Raw genomic sequence first — 19915 nt, forward strand, 5'->3', positions numbered from 1 at the left:
CCTTCAATTCAACTTGACAATGCGTTATGACAATAACCGCGATCCCGATTCGGGGATATCTTGAATTTCAATGGCGGAATTGCCCCTGCCAGACATCATGGAAAGTAAGCACTTTTGTGTCCGGATCTCCCTGCCTTTTCCGGACTTGCTGACCCCCTTTTACCACAGAACCGCCCTCGTCCCACGAAGCCGAGCTCGACGGGCCCAAGAAACAGAGTATCGTCCAGCTGGTCGCTGCTTTCTGCCGCAAGCTTGTCCAACACCCATTCTCCGAGTTCTCCTTTATTCAATGGCACTACTTCTACTTCATCGTCACCTGTCTGATGTCCAGCCTCATTTTCTGGGGCTCATCCACCCCGGCAAAATCCGTGACGTATATTGACAGTCTGTTTCTTTGCGTTTCAGCCATGACAGAGGCCGGATTAAATACGGTCAATCTCTCGACGTTGAATACTTGGCAGCAAGTCATGCTATTCCTTCTCATCATCATAGGCTCAGCAATTTTTGTCTCCTCTTCCATCCTCCACATAAGGAAACGAGCATTTGAGAAGAAATTTGCCGAACTTGCCGAACGACGCGTAAGAAGACGGCTCCTCAGGCCTCGGACACTTACCTTTTCATTGTCGAGAAGAGACCATGTCAACGGCAGCGAGCGGGAGGCCGCCGTAGCTTCCGGCGCCGTACGTGGACGCCCCATACTGGCTGCTTCCGAGGAGGATGAACAGAAGACTTCGTCTAAGTCGCGAGAACGTGAACGAACGGCGGGAAGCGGAGCTGGTACGCGGCGAAATTCAGCAGCGAATGGGACTGTTTCTGCTGTCAATAGGACCACTTCCAGTGACCCAACCGCAAACCACATCAGGTTCATAGACCAGCATCCACCTAGTGAACTGGCTGAGACCCGGTCCCGAAATATTCGGCGCAGTCCAAGTTTCTTTGAGGGAAGGGGTGTTGGTGCTCGAACACTCGACAATCATCCGCGCAACGCCCAACCCTTAGGATTCGACTCTTCAGTGCCAGATTCAGCCATTGAGGACGATCTCCTATCCTCCAGTCCGCTATCGAACCAGCTTAACAAATATCTTGACACTCTCCATGGATATCTTGGAAGGAACTCACAGTTTCATCATCTTAGCGAAAGGGAGAGGAAAATGTTGGGAGGCATTGAGTATGACGCGATTAGCCTGCTTTCCTGGCTCGTGCCCACCTATTTCGTGCTATTCCAGCTGTTAGGTGCCATCGGTGTTGGCGCTTGGATTACCGCCAACCGTCCGAATATGACGCGGAGAAATGGGTAAGCGATCCGAGGCCCCGAGAGGACAGAAAATAAGCTTATTTTTGACATAGCCTCGACCCTTTCTGGACCGGCGCCTTTTTTGCGATCAGCGCGTTCAACAACAGTGGCATGGCCCTCCTGGATGCCAACGCAGTCGCTTTGAACAGGAGTTACTACTGCCTTCTGACGCTTAGTCTGCTCATTCTGGCAGGGAATACTTTGTTCCCGCCTTTTCTGCGAGGCATTTTGTGGACATTCAAAAAGCTGATTCCAGAACACTCTTCTTCACCAGACTGGCAGAGACGAAGACGCACCATTCAATTCTGCCTTGACCATCCACGAAGAGTCTACACGAACTTGTTCCCCAGCGTGGCCACATGGTGGTTATTTGCCTCGGTTGTTGTTCTGAATGCTGTTGATTGGGTTGCGTTCGAATTACTTAATATTGGAAATCCAGTGGTTGATTCGCTCCCCCCGGGCTTTCGAATTGTGGCCGGATTATTCCAAGCGTTCGCTGTGAGGAGCGGCGGTTTCTATGTCGTCTCCATATCAGGTCTGAGATCCGGGTTGCTGGTGCTCTACGTTCTCATGATGTACTTGAGCGCCTTTCCAGTCACCATGACAATCCGGAACACGAATGTCTACGAAGAGAGATCGTTGGGCATCTTCGCAGACGAACTCCCGGTATACGAGGAAAACAACGGTGCTGCAGGGGAGGACAAGAAAGGAGGGTTCCTGAGTGGTCTCCGGCGGACCATCACAATGACCCATGGTGGCCAACCCCGTAGCACTTCTGCCTGGAATCGACAGGATTTTGTCAGACTCCAATTACGTTCACAATTAGGCCACGACTTATGGTGGATCGCTCTCGCCATCTTCGCCATCACGGCCATCGAGACAGGCCAGTTTGAGCGTGACCCTGTCGTTTTCTCGACGTTCAATATCATCTTCGAGGTGGTCAGTGGGTACGGCTGTGTGGGCATAAGTGTGGGCGTGCCTTGGGCTGACTACAGCTTCTGCGGCACGTGGCATCTCGCGAGCAAACTCATCCTGTGCGCAGTCATGCTTCGAGGCCGACACCGCGGACTCCCAGTCAGCATCGACCGTGCTGTCCTCCTTCCAGACGAAAGCCTTGCGTGGGCTGAGGAAGAGGATGCTCACAAGAGAACTTCGAGCTTCCATTCCCCTGGGTTAATGCTCTCGAGAACGCAGACATCCGCAATGACTTCGAGAGACGCCTTGCAGAGGCGTAGGTCAGCGAGCCTCGGTGCGCCTGGGCCGAGCGTCCAAACCGACGCCAGAGCGGACAATTGAATAGGTCGCCTGAGCCTACTAGGGATCCACTGCATCTTCGGTTCGTCTGAAATGTGCCCTGATTCGGCCGGAGCTAGGGGCTCCATCGCGTCTGGATTCGAGTGATTTGGTTCTTAAGTCTGGGACTCAGACGTACATTACATTTCTGGTACGCCGTTCGAAAATACCTTTGTTGTCTTTTCTTTTCGGCTTCATTGTACTGGGCAGTACTTTGAGCAAGCGGTGGGATTTTAGAGATTGAATTCAGCTTATACTGTTAGTGGACAACACGTACATACATTGAAGGCACGTAGGGGGATAAGTTGCTATAGAGGCAGTTGTGTATTGGGGGATTTTCAACAGCAGTAATCCCCTTACGGAGCAATTCTAATTCCTTCGTGGCAGCCTCTGTCATCTGTGCAGTGCAGGGGAAGCTTGGGTTACCCCGCCCCGAGCCATCAGTCGGGGGGGGGTTTTAAGCCAGGTCTACCCTCTTCTATAGATGTCGAAGTTTTCTCGATTTATTCAACTTTCCGTGCCTCTGACTTGGCAGGATTTCCTCCTTCTCCTCCGACAAGCCACAGCCGCGCCCAAATCTAGATGACATTCTTCAGCTCCTGGCCGGCCAGAAAGCGTCTCAAGTTAGTAGCGATTAGCTTTTCGGCGTCCTGCGGCCTTCCGCCGGCGGCGTGCGGGCTGACGACGCAGTTGGGGGCGTGCCACAGCTTGCTGTCCTGGGGCAGGGGCTCGGTCTCGAAGACGTCGAGCGCGGCACCGCCGATGGTTTTGGTCGTGAGGGCCGTGAACAGGGCGTCCTCGTCGATGGAGGTGCCACGGCCGACATTGATCACCCAGGCGTGGTTCGGCAAAAGGGCCAGCCGGTCCGCGTTGAGCGCGTGCTTGGTGCTCGCACTGCCAGGCAGGATCATCACCAGCGCGTCCGTCTCCTTGAGCAGGGTCGGCAGGCTGTCTTCGCTGTGCACCTCGACGCCGTCACGCACGCCGGCGCTCCGCGCGACGCCCCGAACGTTGGCGCCTAGGAGGCGCAGCATGGGCGTCAGTGTCTTTGCGATGTTTCCGAAGCCCCAGATCAGGACGTTGGCGTCGCGCAGCGTCGTGAATTGCCCCTTGGGCCTGTCGGGCTGCGGCCCGCCCAGATGCGCCGGCCACACGGGCGGATCGCGCATCTGGAAGTCGCGCATCTCGTAGAACTTGCGCGCGCCCACCAGCAAGAGGCCCAGCGTGTGCTCGGCCACGGTGCGGTCGTGCAATCCCGAGCCCGTCGTGATGGTGACTTTTGCCGGGTCGAAGCCCGCGGACAGGACGTCGTTGGGCCCCGCGGCCAGCGACTGGATCCATTTTAGAGATTTCATGTTCTGTACCGCGTGCTTGAGGTTCGTGGGCGAGTTGGTCCATGTCACCATCATCTCGGCGTCGAGCAGGTCCGAGGGGATCTCCTTCTTCACATCGTACGCGTGCAGCGACACCGAGAAGCCCTCCAGCTCTTGCACGTTCAAAACCAGCGACGTCGGGTAGAGGAGCTTCATCTTGTCAAAGGCTGCCGCTCGGCGTGCTTGCTCTTGCTCTTTTGAAAAGGAATCCTCAATCGAGTCTCCCCCCAACTCTCGCTCCCGGAGAATGAATATAATAATCAAGAGAAGAAGAAAAAAAAAAACGAAAATAAGAATCAAACAAAAACACCCCTCACTGTGATGCTTTGTTGTCCGCAGTCTTTCTCAAGTCAATTGTTTTCTTTGCCTTGCTCCCTCGCCCAGCACTTTTGTGGTTGGTGGTGTGGTGAGTACCTATTGTTGAGACATCGAGAGAAAATGATCTAAATATGACGACGATATCGACGGCGCAGATCGGCCCTCTCGCCGCAAAGATGCGGAGTTTGGCCGATGTCGTCTTTTTTGCTTTTCAATTGCCGACAGGCCATTGAGACATGGAGCCCGGGAAACTTTTAGGCGGCCGGCTTTTGGGGGAGGGGTCCCTGTCTGCTCTTTCGTACATGCTCGTATTTTGTATCTTAGCTGCTGCAGCACCGAGGGGTTATGGGAGTTTTATATCCGGCATGATCGCAGGATGTACTCCGCCCCCTCGGTAGAACAAAACGAATGAACTTCACCCCAAATCGAGACCAGATATCTGACAACTCTCGCTAGAACAGATTTGTTCGCCATGCATATCCCATCTTATGCCCCCCAAAATCAATCAGACCATTGCAAAATATGGCTGCGAACCTGGTATAACACAAAAGATAACCTTGTGCCGTATACAAGGCCATTGAAATCCATTTGAAAATCCCCATTTCTTTTGCCCTCATATTCCATCCACATGTCGCTCCCATGTCGAACTAGTGAGATCATGGCCGTCGTCAGACAGAGATGACCGAAGAAACTTACCAACTCTTCTCGGTGCAGTTTCCCGTGCATCCCTTCACCCTTTTTTGGTTTCCTTTTTGGCTTCTTTCGACACCTGTGCGGACCTCACATGACCACACATCTCCCCCCCTTCTTTCCACCGCCTCCTCCCTCCTTGACGCCCGCCGAACTCGTTGGCATGGGCGTTTGACTTCTAGAGACCTCATCGCCTTTCTTCCTCTTCCCTTTTTTCTTCTTGCCCAATTCTGCTGAGGTGGGGTCTGATAACACCCGTCTATTGCCGTTTTCGATTGGACTGAAGCCACTTCCAGCCCAGACTCGAGTTTGATGGGTTGGCATTTGTTGATATAGCTGTTGCGGTCCCGGTTGGCTCTGCGATATTAGATATGGATTTTGTTGCGGATGCGGCATAGGGGGGGCCATCCCTTGCGCAAAACTATGCGATCCCGACCCCGGCTCACCTGGTCCGTATGAGCTGGATACGCTATCAATGGTGTCGAGTCTGCCCATTCGCGGTCGTTGGGCCTGAACCGCCGGCGGCGCATGGAGATTCGGCGTAGATGCAGAAATTGGAATTGAATGGCCGCTGCCCTTGGAGTTATTCCTCGTCAGTCCGTTAGGCGTACTGATCGCCTTGTTGAAGGACGGAGATCCTGGCACTCCAGCGGCACCCCATGCGCCTCGCGGTGGCGAGGGAGGCACGCCGGTACTATCGCTAACGTTGCGTGGCGCAGTGTTTTGATTGATGGACCCATGGGTGGCGATTTGTGGAACCGGCTTTCGTGTGGTATAGGAGACTCGACGATTAAGGTTGGCCATTTGATCAGCTGTCGGAGGAACAATATTGTAAGGCCCATTGGCCTGAACGACGGGCGGAGGTGCGGGTTGCGACGCAACGGGCTGATTGGCAGGTTCGTAAGCCTGTGATAAACGCATTTCATCTAGAGAACTCGGGGTTGGCGGGACAGGGTGATTGAGCCGAGCCTGCAGATTTGCTCCGGTCAGTGTGACAGACCCCGACGACGATGGCTTGTGCGCTGGAGCCATATCGGAGAGATTCTGCACATGCTGTGCGGTGTTCAGAGGGGACGGACGTTCAGCCGTCTGTGGTCGCTGAGAGACCGGAGTCTGTTGATAAGGGGATGCTTGACCTTCATGCGACACCGGTCTCGACGAGTCTCCAGATGCCGAAGGGGCCAACGGCGCATTTGCTGGATGTATCTGAGAAACCGGGCTTGCACGGTGATACGGCTCAGGTACTGGAGCATATGATTGATCATTTGGTGGGGCCGACGCACTATACTGACCGACAGCTTGCCTTGGAGCAGCATTTTCCGGCACCACATGGATTGGTTGAGGTGTCAAGTGAAGAGGCTGTGTAAACTGTGAATTCATCGGATTGCCATGTCCAAAGCCTGGATGCACTTGCGGAGTACGACCATTTTCAGGAATCCCTATTAATGGCATAGGCATTCCTCCCATTGGACGTGTTTGGGCTAAAGGTGAACTTAGCGTCATCCCGGATTGAAGGCGAGGGGATCCTGTGGTATATGGCGGAGGCGGCGATTCCCAACCATCCAACTGCTGCCCGGGCGGCCGGTGATAGATGGCATTTGCAGCGTCTTGTTGCTGCGCCAGAGGTGGTCGAGGAGGATATCGTGCCGTCGAGAAACCAGCAGCTGTGGCAGATCTGTGCAGGTTCGGCGAGGCTTGTGGTGGAGGGAAGGGCGTCGAGTTGGCCAATGCAATTTGTGCGTCTACATCCAACGGCGAGGAAGCCTGGGAGACACTTCTCAAGCGTGATCCCTGTGTCGCAGAGGCCGTAGTAATGGAGCGGCCGAGACCGCCTCGCAACCCTCCTCTCATCCCTCCTCTTGCGCGATCTCTCACTGTCCGCCTCCTTTCCATTGCCACCTCAATATCCATATCACCCATTTGTTCTATGAGCAACTCCGGCTCCTTTTCGCCCACTTCGATCGTCAGTTCTCGATCTGCGCTTTGAGATGGCGAATAGTCAAAATCGAGTATAGACAGGCGTGAGCCATCAACGGGCATGCTTTCGTCTCCGAGTTCTTCCATAAACCGATCGACGCCGCCGGGGGCAACGACTACCAGTCTCTTGCCTGTGAAAGCACACGGTCTATCTTCGCACCTTTCCACCCACTTGGCCGCTGTGGCACCATCAAGTGTCTTAATCTGTTGGCATTTGACGAACAGGCTTTCTCGCCAGTCAACCTTTGCGGCTAACGAGTCGTCCTCAATATCTTCGCTGCTTCCAGATATTGAAGGTGAATACGCCATCAAAGGTTCGATATGGCCTGTCGCAGAGGTGAGCGGCACCCTTCCTTGCAGACGCTGTTCGTGCCGCTCAACGACCGATCCCATATCCGGACTGGAATCTAGCTTTTCGGGAACACCGTAAATGCACAGGCCACTTCCAGCGAATCCAGCCACGACAAGAGTCCCGCACACAGTCGCAGTGGGCGCAGTTGACGGCGCCGGCAAGCTGAATCGTCTGTTCGTCGTCGGATTTAAGAAGTAGGCGACGCCGGTTCGAGTGTCATCAGTGCGGACGGCTCTGTACGACATGAGGGTATGATCATAAGCAAAAAGCCAGTTCGCGTCGCCTTCTGTGTGACCCTGTAACAGTTCTGCATGACTGCAAATGCTGCTAATCTGTGGGAAAAGAATCTGGGTGGTCCACATGCGACTGTGAACCTCCTTTGGTGGTAGATCGTTTTCCGTGTAGAAAGGGGCAGTAATGACAACCGCTGAAGGCTCTTCCAGACTCTGGGTGCTGCCCACAAGCATCGATCCATCGCCGGAGAAGCTCAACATATCAACTCCTTCGCTTCGCACAGCTCTTCGGTCCGTAGAAAGGGCATTCGCAGCAAGCGAAAAGACTTCGACCCCGCCTTCATACGCGGCAGCCAGAACCGTACCCTCGGGAGCCAAGGCAATTGTCCTAGGCGGATTGTCCATGATCAAAACCTGTACATGCTTCACCCCTTCTGGTGTCAACTGATATACGTTCGCTTGATGCTTCGAGGACAGGACGGCTAACGTTGTGCCATCGTCAGTAACTGAAGCAGCCAGAGGTCGTCTCATCGTCTTGAGCTCATGGCGCACACTGATAGGGTCGGTCACTGCGTCGATGACGTATATTCGTGACGAACTGAGCGCGAGAATTGTTTGGCCGTTTGGTGAGAAGGAGAAGCGGAAAGCTTCTGCCCCAGGCAAGGCGGCAGAGGAACTCGCATTGACAGAGATTAGATTGATGAGAGTCTGGCGAGGTCGTAAGTATGCCTCGAACAGATTCCTCCGGACCTCCGCTGCGAATTTTGTCTTGAGTCGGTACAGGTCAAATTTCCTAAACGGACCGGTGATGACAGTGTTGGACAAGGCATATGACGGACAACGAGATAGATGATGAGCATAAAGTTCTCGATTTTGGGCGGCCCTGTACCAGTTCTTGTTCAGGATGGCTAACGAGGCAAAACTGTTGGCATCAACCCTCCACAGTATTCTGGTTCAAATTAGCAAAACCGTCGGAGATCAGACTAACCACAATTCTATTTATGGGTGGCGTACCTCTCCAGTACCTGGATGGGGAGTTTGTGAAAAGCAACGGCATCCCTGCTCTCATGATTTGGGACAATAGTATCTGGAGACTTGGGCCAGTTGTCGGCAGCAGCTGGGTCACTGGTTTGGGATATACCTAGGCCTGCCTCACGGCTAGGCTCATGGTCGTCCAGGTCCAGGTCCAGTGGCTGGGGCGGAATATCATCCTCGTGCGAGACGGTGGAACCGGTGTTGGGCGGTGGATGCACAATCGGTTGCGGCGACATTGCAGACAGACCGTCGAAGAGGTGGATGGCAGTGCTACACATAAAGGCGCGAAGAAGATGACATGATGATGGTGGCCTCAATATTGCATGCCTCCATGAACGCGTCGGGTCGCGACGGGGAAGAAGGAAAGCTTCCTTCCCTTAGGTCGCCGACGACTGGGGAGGTAGATGCGAGATGTTGATACTAGGTGTTGTCCCAATCCGTCAAGTCATAGAGATGGCATCAAGTCGAGATCTGTTATGATGGAGGGTGGTACTATGGAGATGTAAAGGGATGTTAATATCAGAGCTGATTGATGAGAAGCGAATGGGTGATTCGGGAGAGGTCAGGGTGGTCAGCGTGCAAAGGGAATCTCAGAAGGGCTACCGAGTAGCTAGTAGCGAGTCTAACCAACTAAGCTGCGAGCAGTTAGCAGCCCTAATATTGGGAAGCCCATGCCGAACGATCACTTACGGAGGGCCTATTATTCAGTTTACTGAGCACCTTCCGGGTACCTCAGTGCCTCCGACCCCCACGGGATCCCCCCTATTATTCTAGGAGCCACCTGAATTGTTTGTTAGATGCAGTGCCAGCACGTTTGTTAGCGAGGCCAGCTACCAATCGCAGGGCCCTTAGGCCTTTGGGTCTCCGTTCTAGGCAGGCTTACCGCCTAACTTCCCTCAAAACCCATCAGATGTGTGCCTGGACATTTAGGGAGAACCTCCGCATCGAGCCTAGTCCAGCAGGCCATGCGTTAACAGCACCTTTTCTTAGAAAATGTTAAACAAAGATGCATCTTCACCATCACACAACCCCCTGCACCAGCCACAATACAAAGTACCTACTACTGAGTCTGTATCCAACTCGCCAAATCTGACCCAGGACCTTTCTATGGAGGATGCCCCAGGCGATCATAGACACAGCTCGTCAGACTGAGCAGTGTGACCTGCCCCCATCGTTGCATTCACGTCAAACACCATCTACCTCATCCTCCTCCTCCCTGCTTTCTCCTCTCTCCCTTAGATAGAGTAACACTGCCCGGATCATTTACTGCTTCGGGCCATTCAGCAGTTTCAGCCTGACGCTCATCGACACTGACTCTCCGCCGAACATCTCGTATCTGGAAATACCCACCTCGCCACCACCTACAACGCGCGTTAACCGTTAGGAATCTATCTCACACGCCCAAGCCTCAACCTCGAAATTTGTACGGAGTACAGGATGAGAGATGATATATTCTGAATTGGACCCCCCAAGCCCCAATCTCATATCTCTGACACGACTGTCACGGCTGTTTCCTCGCCTCAAGTATTTCCACAATTGTTTGTACAATAATATTCTAAAACCCCCGTCAGGAGAACCCAACGGCTTGCAAATTGCAGTCTCGCTCGGTCGGTCGAGAAGGTCAATCATGCTCAATCATGCTTCCTTCTGCTCTGCTTCCTCTGGCTTTTTGCCACCCGACAGGCCTGAAAACCAATTACTGGGCTTCATGCTGTTGTACGCCTCTTCTTGGAATCGCTTCTCTTCCGCCTCTCGTTCGGCTAGAAACTTTGCACCTTCCTCTTGAATTTTCTTCTCCAGTTCCATGTATTGTCTTTGGCCGCGCTCCCTGATTTGATCCCAAAGCATCTTACCCTCGGACATCCCCTCATCGGAGCCCTGCGCTCCTTCAGGGCTCGACAATCCCAGCATGGACGAGAGTTTTCCCAGACTCTTTTTGGGTCGCTTCTTGCGCTTTTCTGCTTCTTCGGCCTCGAACTTGGCCCGAAGGAGCTTCTCTCTTCGGGCGAACTCAGCAGGTATATAGGCCCCTTCGAATGACTTCAAGACTTCTCGTACATCGTCAAATCCCATTGTGGCCAGATATTCCAGGAACGGAATGAATTGAATCAGCGTCTGGTCTTTGGGGTCGCCGTTCCACTTGGGCAGGATGATGGCGTTCTCAGGCTGATGTTTCACGTGATGAGGATCAGTGTCCATGATGAGCACTTTCTTCAGGTCTCGGTTGAGATATGACAGGTCCTATACCGATTAATGCCGTCCTTCATCACTGCATTTGGCTGACTCACCTTGACATAACCACCGTCCTTGTATACTGTGGCTTCGCGAAACAAGGGCCATCGAATCATGGAATAAGGATCCAACTTTCGAAGCACCTGTTCCACCACTGCCATCGGCTGACTGGTAAAGAGGACTAGTTCATAGTAGCTTGAGAGGTATCGCAGAAAGTAATCCACTCCCGGTCGCTTGGCTATCCGCCAGCCCTTCTCCCGTGTCCACTCGGAATGGACGAGCATGTCCTCCAAGCTTATAACGAGAACAAAAGGGTAGCGGAAATTGGGGTCGGGGTCCTCGTCTGGCAGAAGTTTCGTCGTGACGGGATCTCGGTAATAACTCAGTGTTGAAGACAGGCGAGCACTAATTCTGTTGTAGAAAGGTCTGAAGCCCCAACCTGACGGGGCATCAGTGTGTTTCTTCTCCTCCTCTTCGTTTTCCCAGTTACGCCCCAAGTAGACGGAGAAGCCAACAGAGCCCAACCCCAAGATAATGTACATGTATCTGAATGCCGCATTCTTCTTCCGGTCGCTGGAAGAGACGTATTCTTCCCGAGGGATGTCGCCACGATCTCGTCCCCGCGCTCCGCTTGGTAGCTCTTCCGAAGGGTCTTCAGTGATGTTGAGGCTCGGGGGGTGATGAGTCTGTTTCGACCTGGCAGCACGAAGCTCCGCGTCCAACGTCGACGGAATGCCCTTGGTCAGGTCGGGTAGAGGTTGTTGTGGTTGGCCCTGTGCTGCCTGCTCTTGTTCTGCAGCAACGTTTTCTGGTTGGGCTATAGCTGGCTCATCCTTCAATTCCCGCTGTTGTCCTTCTTCCCTCAAAGATCTTTTACTTGCTTGGGCTACCGATGCCGAGACATCGTCAAGATCTCGAGCGGGATCGGCACCGAAGGGCGGACATTGGGGAGGACTCTGCTGTTTCGGAGACGAATCTGATGGACTGGTAGGTGCGGAGTCTGAGGGAGTTTCGGCCTTCGGAGCCTGAGCAGGTTGAACCAAAGGGACTTTTCGCAGGGGTTCCTTTTGATGCAGCGAGTCCTTTGATGTTCCAGGAATCTTGTATTCTGCGTCCCTAGTAGGTCGATCTGCTTTGGAGTAGCATCGCAACTGAATCTGCGGCAATGCTTGCGGAACTAGAGGCCGGATGTGTCGCGGCCTCAAGAGAGGCAATGCTGCACGTCTTAGCATCTCTCAATCGACATATCCCCAAAGCGAGGAAATGGGCATGAGATGTCGATGAGCTGAAAGATACTTGCAGCTACCGTGGGCGGTAAAAAGCGTTTCTTGGTGGGTTGTGGAAATCTGATGATGGTTGCGTCTGCGCATTTGCCGGTGAAATTCTTTCGACTCCGAATCGCTTGTCTAGACATCGATACATCTTCTCGTCCTTGGCGTCTTCGGGCGCAGTTGCCTCCACCGCGGTAACTGACTCCGCAGCACCTTTACTCCTCCTCTTCTTCTTCTTCCTCCTCTTTCTCTTCCCTTCTTCTTCTCCCACAAAGAAAGTTGATTTACACCCAGAATTTTTGACTCGCCGTCCACAGACATATCATATGTTCGAGGAGTTGTATTAGCTGGGCAGAAAAAGTTCGCAACCAGAACCATCGTTCTCCTCAAGAGCGCACGAGAGGCCAGCCCATGATCTTCCAGTCGCCCCGTAAGGACGAGACATCCCTTTTCTTCCTCCACAAAACCATCACGATGAGTGTGTGAAAGTCGCCGTCTCAAGAGTGGTGAACTACACGCGTATCAACATTCATCTTGTTCTTACTTCGCTACCCTCCGAGTCCAACCTCCGATGCCGCTGTCATGGAAAGAAGGTCTCGTCAATGCCTTTCCGATCCCTCAAGATCGCACGAAGCTGAGATATGTTTCGAAGAGGGACAAACATAACGTGACCATATCGTCGGAGCTCGTTTCTGTCGTGGAGTCGTTGGAAACAGTCTCTTTGGAAGGAGACCCTTTCCCATTCCTCGACCTACCAGGGGAGATCCGTAACAGGATCTACCAATTGGTCTTGTTTGGCAAGCCAGGTTACCGAGTCATTCATGGTCGGATGAGACCTTCTCGCATAGGTATCATGCTTGCCAACAAGCTTACGCACCGCGAAGCCGCCTACGTACTTTACAGCACGTCGAGCTTCCGGATCTTTCCTCTCCAGGATTTTACTCCTGCGCCGGTCATACAAGAGCTCCGCCCCATGTATCGCGACATGGTGACTTCGCTGGAAATGGTGGTCGGCTCAAGCTGGACAAGCCCACCCAAGACCTGGCGCGTAGGTAAACTACTGGCAAAGCGCCTGTCCAAGCTCTCCGCGGTGAACACTCTGAAGATTTTCGTCGAGCTTGATCCAAGCCTGCCGATGTTTGAAAAATATCGTGTCTCCCTGGACTTCTATACTGATTTCTGCGGAGACTTGTTACGAGATGTCCTAGCGTGTATGCCGCATCTGAGCCATATTGAAATCAATGGGAACCCGGGCATTGACACTACCGGGCCACTCGTTTCGAGGTTGCTCCAGGAAGTAGAGGCAAAAGGAAAAACATGTACATTAGGACCAACGAAAGCGATGCCCACTCCGACTGGTGTGAAAGTGGCATTTTGGTAGCTGAGAACAAGATTAATACAGTACCTACGTAACAGTTCTTGTGGATCTTTGTGGATCTTTCAGGCACCATTGTGTCTGGTTCATTCAAAAGACCACTGATGAACCTCTTGGTTCTTTCTGTAGCCCAACGCCGTGCATGCATGTCCTGATGGATAGATACAAGTTACAAGCCGCGCCTGCCCTAATGCCCTCGCTGCTCACAGCTCCTCATCCACTTCCATGTCTCCATTCTGCTCCATCCTGTCCCGATGAGTGCCGTTTGTGCCGTTCCCGTTTGCTTGCACAGCCTTCTTCGCCACGCTTGCTTCTTTGTCGATCATTTGCCTGCTCACGGCGACGATGTTATCTTCAATCAGCCTCTGCCCGACATCTTCGATGTGTTTCTTCGGATCCACTTTTCCCACGTATCTCGTCTTCAGTTGTTCAGCAGTTAATTCGTTCTCCTCCCGTACACGTTTCTCGTACCCTTCTGCGAGTTGGACGAGTTGTTGAAGGCCCTCTTCGTTTCTCTTGCGTTCTGAGCCAAAACTAGAGGGCAGTTCGAGGCCTTCAGTCCAGACTTCCTTGTGGAGGTTCATGAGCATGTTCTCTTCCAAGCCAGTCTTGCGGTATTGGATTCCGATGCTGTAGTAATGTCTGTTCAAGCCGTGGATCAGCGCTTGTATGGAGGGTTTGTTCAAATGACCTAAATTCGAGGTGGTTTGCCGGGGCTCTTGGCCCATCATGATGGCTTGGGGGTTAATAAGCCGGAATGCGTCGATGACGACTTTGCCCTTGACGGATTGGATGGGGTCGATGACAACAGCCACGGCGCGGGGCGTCAGCTGTTCGAATGATTGTTGCGTGTTGATATCGACTGAGGACAACCAGCATCCGAACCCTGGGTGGGAGTGGTACCAACCCACCACCACCTCGGGCCGACCTGTCTGGCGTAGCATATCCATCATCTTTGTTTGAAAGACCGGGTCGACGGACTCGACAGTGACCGAAGTTCCTGACTGCGGCATCGCAAAGACGTCGACAACTCGAACAGTGAAGTCATCCACAAATTCGCCGAGCATTAGTCCCATAACTTCCATTGGAACACCTGCCCTGCCGTGGCGAAGCATCTTCAGGAGGGCGAGGGAGGAAATGTAGACGGTCTCGGAGTTATCGACCAAGTTTGTATCCTGTCCAGTCTGGGTGCCGCCCATGTGTGCGGCGGCGAGCATTCGATTAAAGCGGTCCATAATGACGGATGGGCCGAGTAGATGTGAAGGCGGAGAGGATAGAAACGCAAAGGGAGGGAGGAGGGAAGATGTCGAGATTGATAATTCAGATCGAGGTCAATCTGTGGCGGGCAGTTCACGCCGGCGGGAATCCGAACAATAAAGAGCCCTGAAGCGAGACGGTAGAGGTTCTCTGGATCGCTGGAATCAATGTGAACTATGGCACTCTCCAGAGGGAGATCAACGCAGAGGTACGATGTGGCCGTGTCTTGTCTCTTTTCAAGCGAAAATGTAAAGCTGCAAGGCAAGCACGAACTGCGCGTTCACAGTTCATATGGGGATCCCAAAGCGGTTAGCCCGTTCTGCTCATTCAGCCCGGTTGGCCCGTTGCGCCTCCGCAAATCGTTGGAGACGGAATCATGTCGATGGGCCCCGTTTCTGCCCTTTCTGCCCCTTCTGCGCTTTTGCCTCGCGCAAGATGGAATAATTCACCTCCCGCCGATCTTCCTCCTGCTTCCCATTTACACCTTTCATTCTCTTTCCTCGAAAAGTTCGTTTCTCTTGGGCCAAGTGTCCATGTTCAAGGATATCCTTGCGCCTTCTCCGTTTCAAATCTTCCCCTCGCTAGACGACTATTCCAGCCTCCTTGCGACTATCCCCCACCGATTGACAAGCTCTGTCGAAGCAAGGGAACGGAGGGAGCGGAGCAAGATACTGAGAGGACCTGAAAGGCGCACAATTCTATCCGCGAATTGAATTCTCACTCTTGCTGTTCAATCCATCGCCCTTCCTCTGTCGGTCCGACGGCTTGACAGCCTTTACGCCCAACATGGCATTCGCACCTGTCGACGTTCCGTCATCCCACAAGCGCGAGGACAAGAAAAGAGTTGCATACTTTTACGACTCAGATGTGGGCAACTATGCCTATGTGTCCGGCCATCCCATGAAGCCTCACAGAATACGGCTAGCTCACTCCCTGGTAATGAACTATGGCCTGTACAAGAAGATGGAAATCTACCGCGCAAAGCCCGCCTCCAAGTACGAGATGACCCAGTTCCACACCGACGAGTACATCGACTTTCTCGCAAAAGTCACGCCCGACAACATGGACTCATACCAAAAAGAGCAGCAAAAATACAATGTCGGTGATGATTGTCCTGTCTTTGACGGACTCTTCGAGTTCTGCGGAATCAGCGCAGGTGGTTCCATGGAGGGCGCTGCTAGATTAAACCGTCAGAAAGCCGATATTGCCATCAATTGGGCGGGTGGGCTGCATCACGCGAAGAAATCAGAAGCCAGTGGATTTTGTTATGTCAACGACATCGTTCTCGGCATCATCGAGCTTCTGAGATTCCATAAGAGAGTCCTCTACATCGACACTGATGTCCACCACGGTGACGGTGTCGAAGAAGCCTTCTATACCACTGACAGGGTCATGACCGTGTCTTTCCACAAATATGGAGAATATTTCCCCGGCACCGGCGAACTTAGAGACGTCGGCGTGGGCTCGGGCAAATACTACGCCGTCAATTTCCCTCTCCGAGATGGTATTGACGATACATCCTACAAGGGCATTTTCGAGCCGGTGATTCGAGCCACCATGGATTACTATCAACCCTCGGCCGTGGTCCTGCAGTGTGGAGGCGATTCTCTCTCCGGTGATCGTCTGGGCTGCTTCAATCTCAGCATGAGAGGTCATGCAAACTGTGTTAGATTTGTCAAGTCCTTCAATCTTCCTACTCTCATCCTCGGGGGCGGTGGTTACACCATGCGTAACGTCGCAAGAACATGGGCATACGAGACTGGGGTTCTGGTTGGCGAGTACATGCAACCAAATCTTCCGTACAACGACTACTATGAGGTCAGCTGTCCTTCGTTATTTCCCGGACATTACTGACTCTTTCTATAGTACTACGCCCCCGATTACGAACTGGATGTCCGTCCTTCAAACATGGAAAATGCAAATTCGAGAGAATATCTCGAGAAAATCCTTGGTCAAGTGCTGGAAAATATGAAGAGGACGGCCCACGCCCCATCAGTGCAAATGACGGATGTACCCAGAGAGTCCCTAGGCATGAATGACGAAGACGAAGCTGCCCTCGATGATCTTGACGAAGACCAAAACCCGGATACACGCATCACTCAGCGCAAGGCAGACAAGTACATACAGAAGAACGGTGAACTCTCTGACAGCGAAGACGAAGAAATGGAAGAAGTGAATGGTCGCCCGTCAGCCGCCCGAAAACGACGTATCATGCAGAATTACCGGCATATCATGGATGTAGGCGGCAATGACTCGGGCGTGGAAACGGAAAGTGGGACAGGCACACCGCAGCAAGTGTCTAGCCTACCCGACGAAGCGGCAGATGAGATGAATGTGGATGAGGAGCTGGACGACAAGGTCGGCCACCAGACACCGAGTCCTTCCAGCGGTGAACAGCGGGTAAACGGCTCTGCTGCCGTTTCAGGTCTCCAATCGCCCGATCATCACGCATCAGCTGAAACTGCTGATGGTGACGTGGAGATGGGGGATGCAGACATGCCAGACGGAGATGCTGCGCCTGCGGATGAAGCTGAAGCTGCCCGACTCACCGAAGCAGAACCAACCACAATGGTCCAACAGCAGCGTACTCCTCCGGATTCACCACCCACGCCGGAAGCCGAAGAGCCCTCGCCCACTCTTCCCAGTGCTGTGGTTCCAGGCACGGCGATGACCGACGCTGAAGATTCAAGCACAGTGACCGTTCCGACTATCGCCGCGGTGTCCACAAAACCCGACGCCACTGGGGCCACCGCCTCGGAAGTGGCTATCAAGGAAGAAGTCGTGGGTGATGATGAAGTCGGAAAGGCGCAGGAAGAAGGGCGCATGGAGAGGGAAATGGCGAACGCGGAAGGGGAAGCGCAGACAGAAGCGGCGGCGAAGGTTGAGTCAGACGAGGCAGCCGAGGGCCAACATCAAGGGGTCGAGACTACTGCGGAGACGGCAGCTGACTCACCACAAGGATCATAGGAAGGATCTTGGAGTTTTGAGCTGCTTCTGCGGCAACGTTGAACGGGGTCCCTTCATCATGGTTGTATCGGGAGGATGTACACACAGAAGGAAGAAGTGAGGGTTTCGAAGCAAGGCGTGTGGGTGGGCATGGTCGGCGCTTCAATGAGGACAGGAGTGTTCAACGACGATAGGGGCTACGCTTGAGGGAAAAGGCTAATGGCGTAGTATATGGGACAGGAAGAAGCTGGGCTGAACTGGTCGGAATCGATACGCGACGGGGTCTGGTGGCAACTGTCATACTATTATTTTAAATCCGGATATGCTTTGATACCTTTCCAATGAGTTCGGATATGTATACCTGGTATCTTTGGAAGCATTGGTGCAGGGATTAATTTTAACCACATGAGAAAGGAGTCCTCTGCGTTTTCCCCAGCTCTCACCTAGGTCTCATTATTATTGAGCTCGATTACTGTGTCGCCACTGTCAAGACGACCTTCCCTCCGCCCCTTCGTCCCCTGGCTTCGACAAACTCCATGGCCTCTCTGCCGTTCTCCAACTCAAAGGCCTGCTGCTGGTGGACGTGTCCCTTCAATTTGCCGGCCGAGACCCACCGCGCGAGGACGTCCAATTCCTCGCCCGATGGTTTCACGATGAAGAATTCGACTTCGACCTCCACGCCGGCTCGGGCGCAGTTCCGGTGGATCTGCGCGGCGGTTTCGGCGCCGTAGACCTTTATCGGCGCGACGATTGTGATCACGCGGCCGCCTGGGTTTATGATGGTGTTGAGTGCCGGTGTGTCGGTGAGGAGGAGCGTGGAGAGTGTGCTCCCTCCGATGCAGTCGACTACCACGTCCACGGGTGGTAGGTTTCGAGAGGCGAAGGAGGACGGCAAGGAGATGTATGCGTCGGAGGTGTAGTCGATGATAGTGTCTGTGGAGACGTCAATGAGAGATGTTATCAGAGGTGCAGACGCTGAGCTGCATGTTGCGATCACGGAAAATCCAGATGCTTTGGCGAGCTGGAGCGTTGGAAGGCCGACGGAGCCTGCCGAGCCGAGAATGAGCACCCTTTTGCGCGACGTCGACGACGACGACGACAACGACGACGACGGGAGCGGTGATTCCGTCGATGCAAGGGGTAATCGGCCGTGTATGTAAAGTGCTTGGTATGCTGTCAGTGCGGAGAGCGGGAGAGTCGCCATTTGTTCCACCCAGGCCTCCTCCGAAATGGCAGAGCTATCTGCGTTGCTCGGTGCAAGGCCGAGCTCCTTTTCCAGGGCAAGCGTATATGTTGCTGCTGCACCGTCACGGTCAAAGTCGAGAAGGGCCCAGACTCTGTCCCCGGGCGAGAACTTTGGTTCTGATTGCGTATTTGGGGATATGAGAACTCTATCCACGACGCCAACTACATCGTGGCCTGGAATTGCACCACCATATGGCTGAAAGCGTGACGGTTCGAGGATTTCTTGCCAGCTAAGTTCGCCTCGAGTCAAAGCGGTGGTCAGGACGCGGATCAAATAGACGTGTTGCGACGGGGTTGAGGAATCGGGGCCGTGGACATGGGGTTCGGGATAGTCTGCCGCTGTGTATTGAAGGTCTGATGGGTTGGGTGGATTGTCTGGAAAGCGGAAGGGCGGTTCCGTCCCATAGGGGACGCCAGGGAGGTGAAGGGAACGCATTTGCGATAGAGTCGACAATTTGGTAGAGCGGAATGACAATGAGATGAACTTGGGCCTAGTTTATTCCCCTTTCTGTTCCTTTATATGCCTTCCAGCTCCGGTGGTCTTACTCGCCCTCGGAGATGATCAAGACCGCGGAAGAGAACTGTTAGTCATCGGGGATGCATGATCAAGGAGTATCTTCTGTATTTGAATCATCTATCACTCGCCGACCATGCTGTAGATGGCAGGTTGTCCCCCTGAAGAGCAGAGTGCGTGCCTTGCGTTCCGTGCAAAGGACGCATTCTGGAGATTCCAGAAAGGACCCGATCTGTTGGAGGATGAAAGACTCGTAGGTATGGAGCACATGTTAGCCAAGTTTATTAGTGGCAAGAAAAGAAAAGAAAAGTGGCTGCGCTGTGTTTGAAATTGGCCCATCTGGCCCCAATCACTGGTTGTTTGTCCAAGTCGTGTTAGTACTTGGTAATGCTCGGTACGGAGGACCTTGCTCACTTGGCTTTGCTTGTGCCACCCCGTATCAACCACTCGTGTTAACATGGCCAAGCATGGCGCAGGTTGACGTTTATTAGCCACGCAACCACCTCCTTC

At 53.3% G+C, this 19915-nt stretch overlaps 8 protein-coding genes across 8 annotated transcripts; 3 read left to right on the forward strand and 5 right to left on the reverse strand.

Moving 5' to 3' along the window:
- Positions 1-97: 97 nt before the first annotated feature.
- A1O5_08457 (uncharacterized protein) lies at positions 98-2590 on the forward strand (the record flags this gene model as incomplete). Its single annotated transcript, XM_007749039.1, has 3 exons — positions 98-104; positions 169-1294; positions 1348-2590. The coding sequence occupies 3 exons, from the start codon at positions 98-100 to the stop codon at positions 2588-2590; spliced, it is 2376 nt and encodes a 791-aa protein (XP_007747229.1).
- A 575-nt stretch (positions 2591-3165) lies between these two features.
- On the reverse strand, positions 3166-4116 carry A1O5_08458 (uncharacterized protein; the record flags this gene model as incomplete). The annotated part of the gene is made up of 1 exon (XM_007749040.1): positions 3166-4116. One exon carries the CDS (start codon positions 4114-4116, stop codon positions 3166-3168), a length of 951 nt encoding a protein of 316 aa, XP_007747230.1.
- A 942-nt stretch (positions 4117-5058) lies between these two features.
- A1O5_08459 (uncharacterized protein) lies at positions 5059-8801 on the reverse strand (the record flags this gene model as incomplete). Its single annotated transcript, XM_007749041.1, has 2 exons — positions 5059-8479; positions 8545-8801. 2 exons carry the CDS (start codon positions 8799-8801, stop codon positions 5059-5061), a joined length of 3678 nt encoding a protein of 1225 aa, XP_007747231.1.
- Positions 8802-10200: 1399 nt separating this feature from the next.
- Positions 10201-12029, reverse strand: A1O5_08460 (uncharacterized protein; the record flags this gene model as incomplete). Its single annotated transcript, XM_007749042.1, has 2 exons — positions 10201-10806; positions 10854-12029. The coding sequence occupies 2 exons, from the start codon at positions 12027-12029 to the stop codon at positions 10201-10203; spliced, it is 1782 nt and encodes a 593-aa protein (XP_007747232.1).
- Positions 12030-12639: 610 nt separating this feature from the next.
- Positions 12640-13449, forward strand: A1O5_08461 (uncharacterized protein; the record flags this gene model as incomplete). Its single annotated transcript, XM_007749043.1, has 1 exon — positions 12640-13449. One exon carries the CDS (start codon positions 12640-12642, stop codon positions 13447-13449), a length of 810 nt encoding a protein of 269 aa, XP_007747233.1.
- Positions 13450-13646: 197 nt separating this feature from the next.
- On the reverse strand, positions 13647-14678 carry A1O5_08462 (26S proteasome regulatory subunit N11; the record flags this gene model as incomplete). Its single annotated transcript, XM_007749044.1, has 1 exon — positions 13647-14678. The coding sequence occupies one exon, from the start codon at positions 14676-14678 to the stop codon at positions 13647-13649; it is 1032 nt and encodes a 343-aa protein (XP_007747234.1).
- Positions 14679-15486: 808 nt separating this feature from the next.
- Positions 15487-17667, forward strand: A1O5_08463 (histone deacetylase 1/2; the record flags this gene model as incomplete). The annotated part of the gene is made up of 2 exons (XM_007749045.1): positions 15487-16518; positions 16567-17667. The coding sequence occupies 2 exons, from the start codon at positions 15487-15489 to the stop codon at positions 17665-17667; spliced, it is 2133 nt and encodes a 710-aa protein (XP_007747235.1).
- A 448-nt stretch (positions 17668-18115) lies between these two features.
- Positions 18116-19327, reverse strand: A1O5_08464 (uncharacterized protein; the record flags this gene model as incomplete). The annotated part of the gene is made up of 1 exon (XM_007749046.1): positions 18116-19327. One exon carries the CDS (start codon positions 19325-19327, stop codon positions 18116-18118), a length of 1212 nt encoding a protein of 403 aa, XP_007747236.1.
- Between the last annotated feature and the right edge of the window lie 588 nt (positions 19328-19915).

Source organism: Cladophialophora psammophila, assembly GCF_000585535.1.
Source record: "Cladophialophora psammophila CBS 110553 chromosome Unknown aczJe-supercont1.13, whole genome shotgun sequence".
NCBI classification, from domain to species: Eukaryota; Fungi; Ascomycota; class Eurotiomycetes; order Chaetothyriales; family Herpotrichiellaceae; genus Cladophialophora; species Cladophialophora psammophila.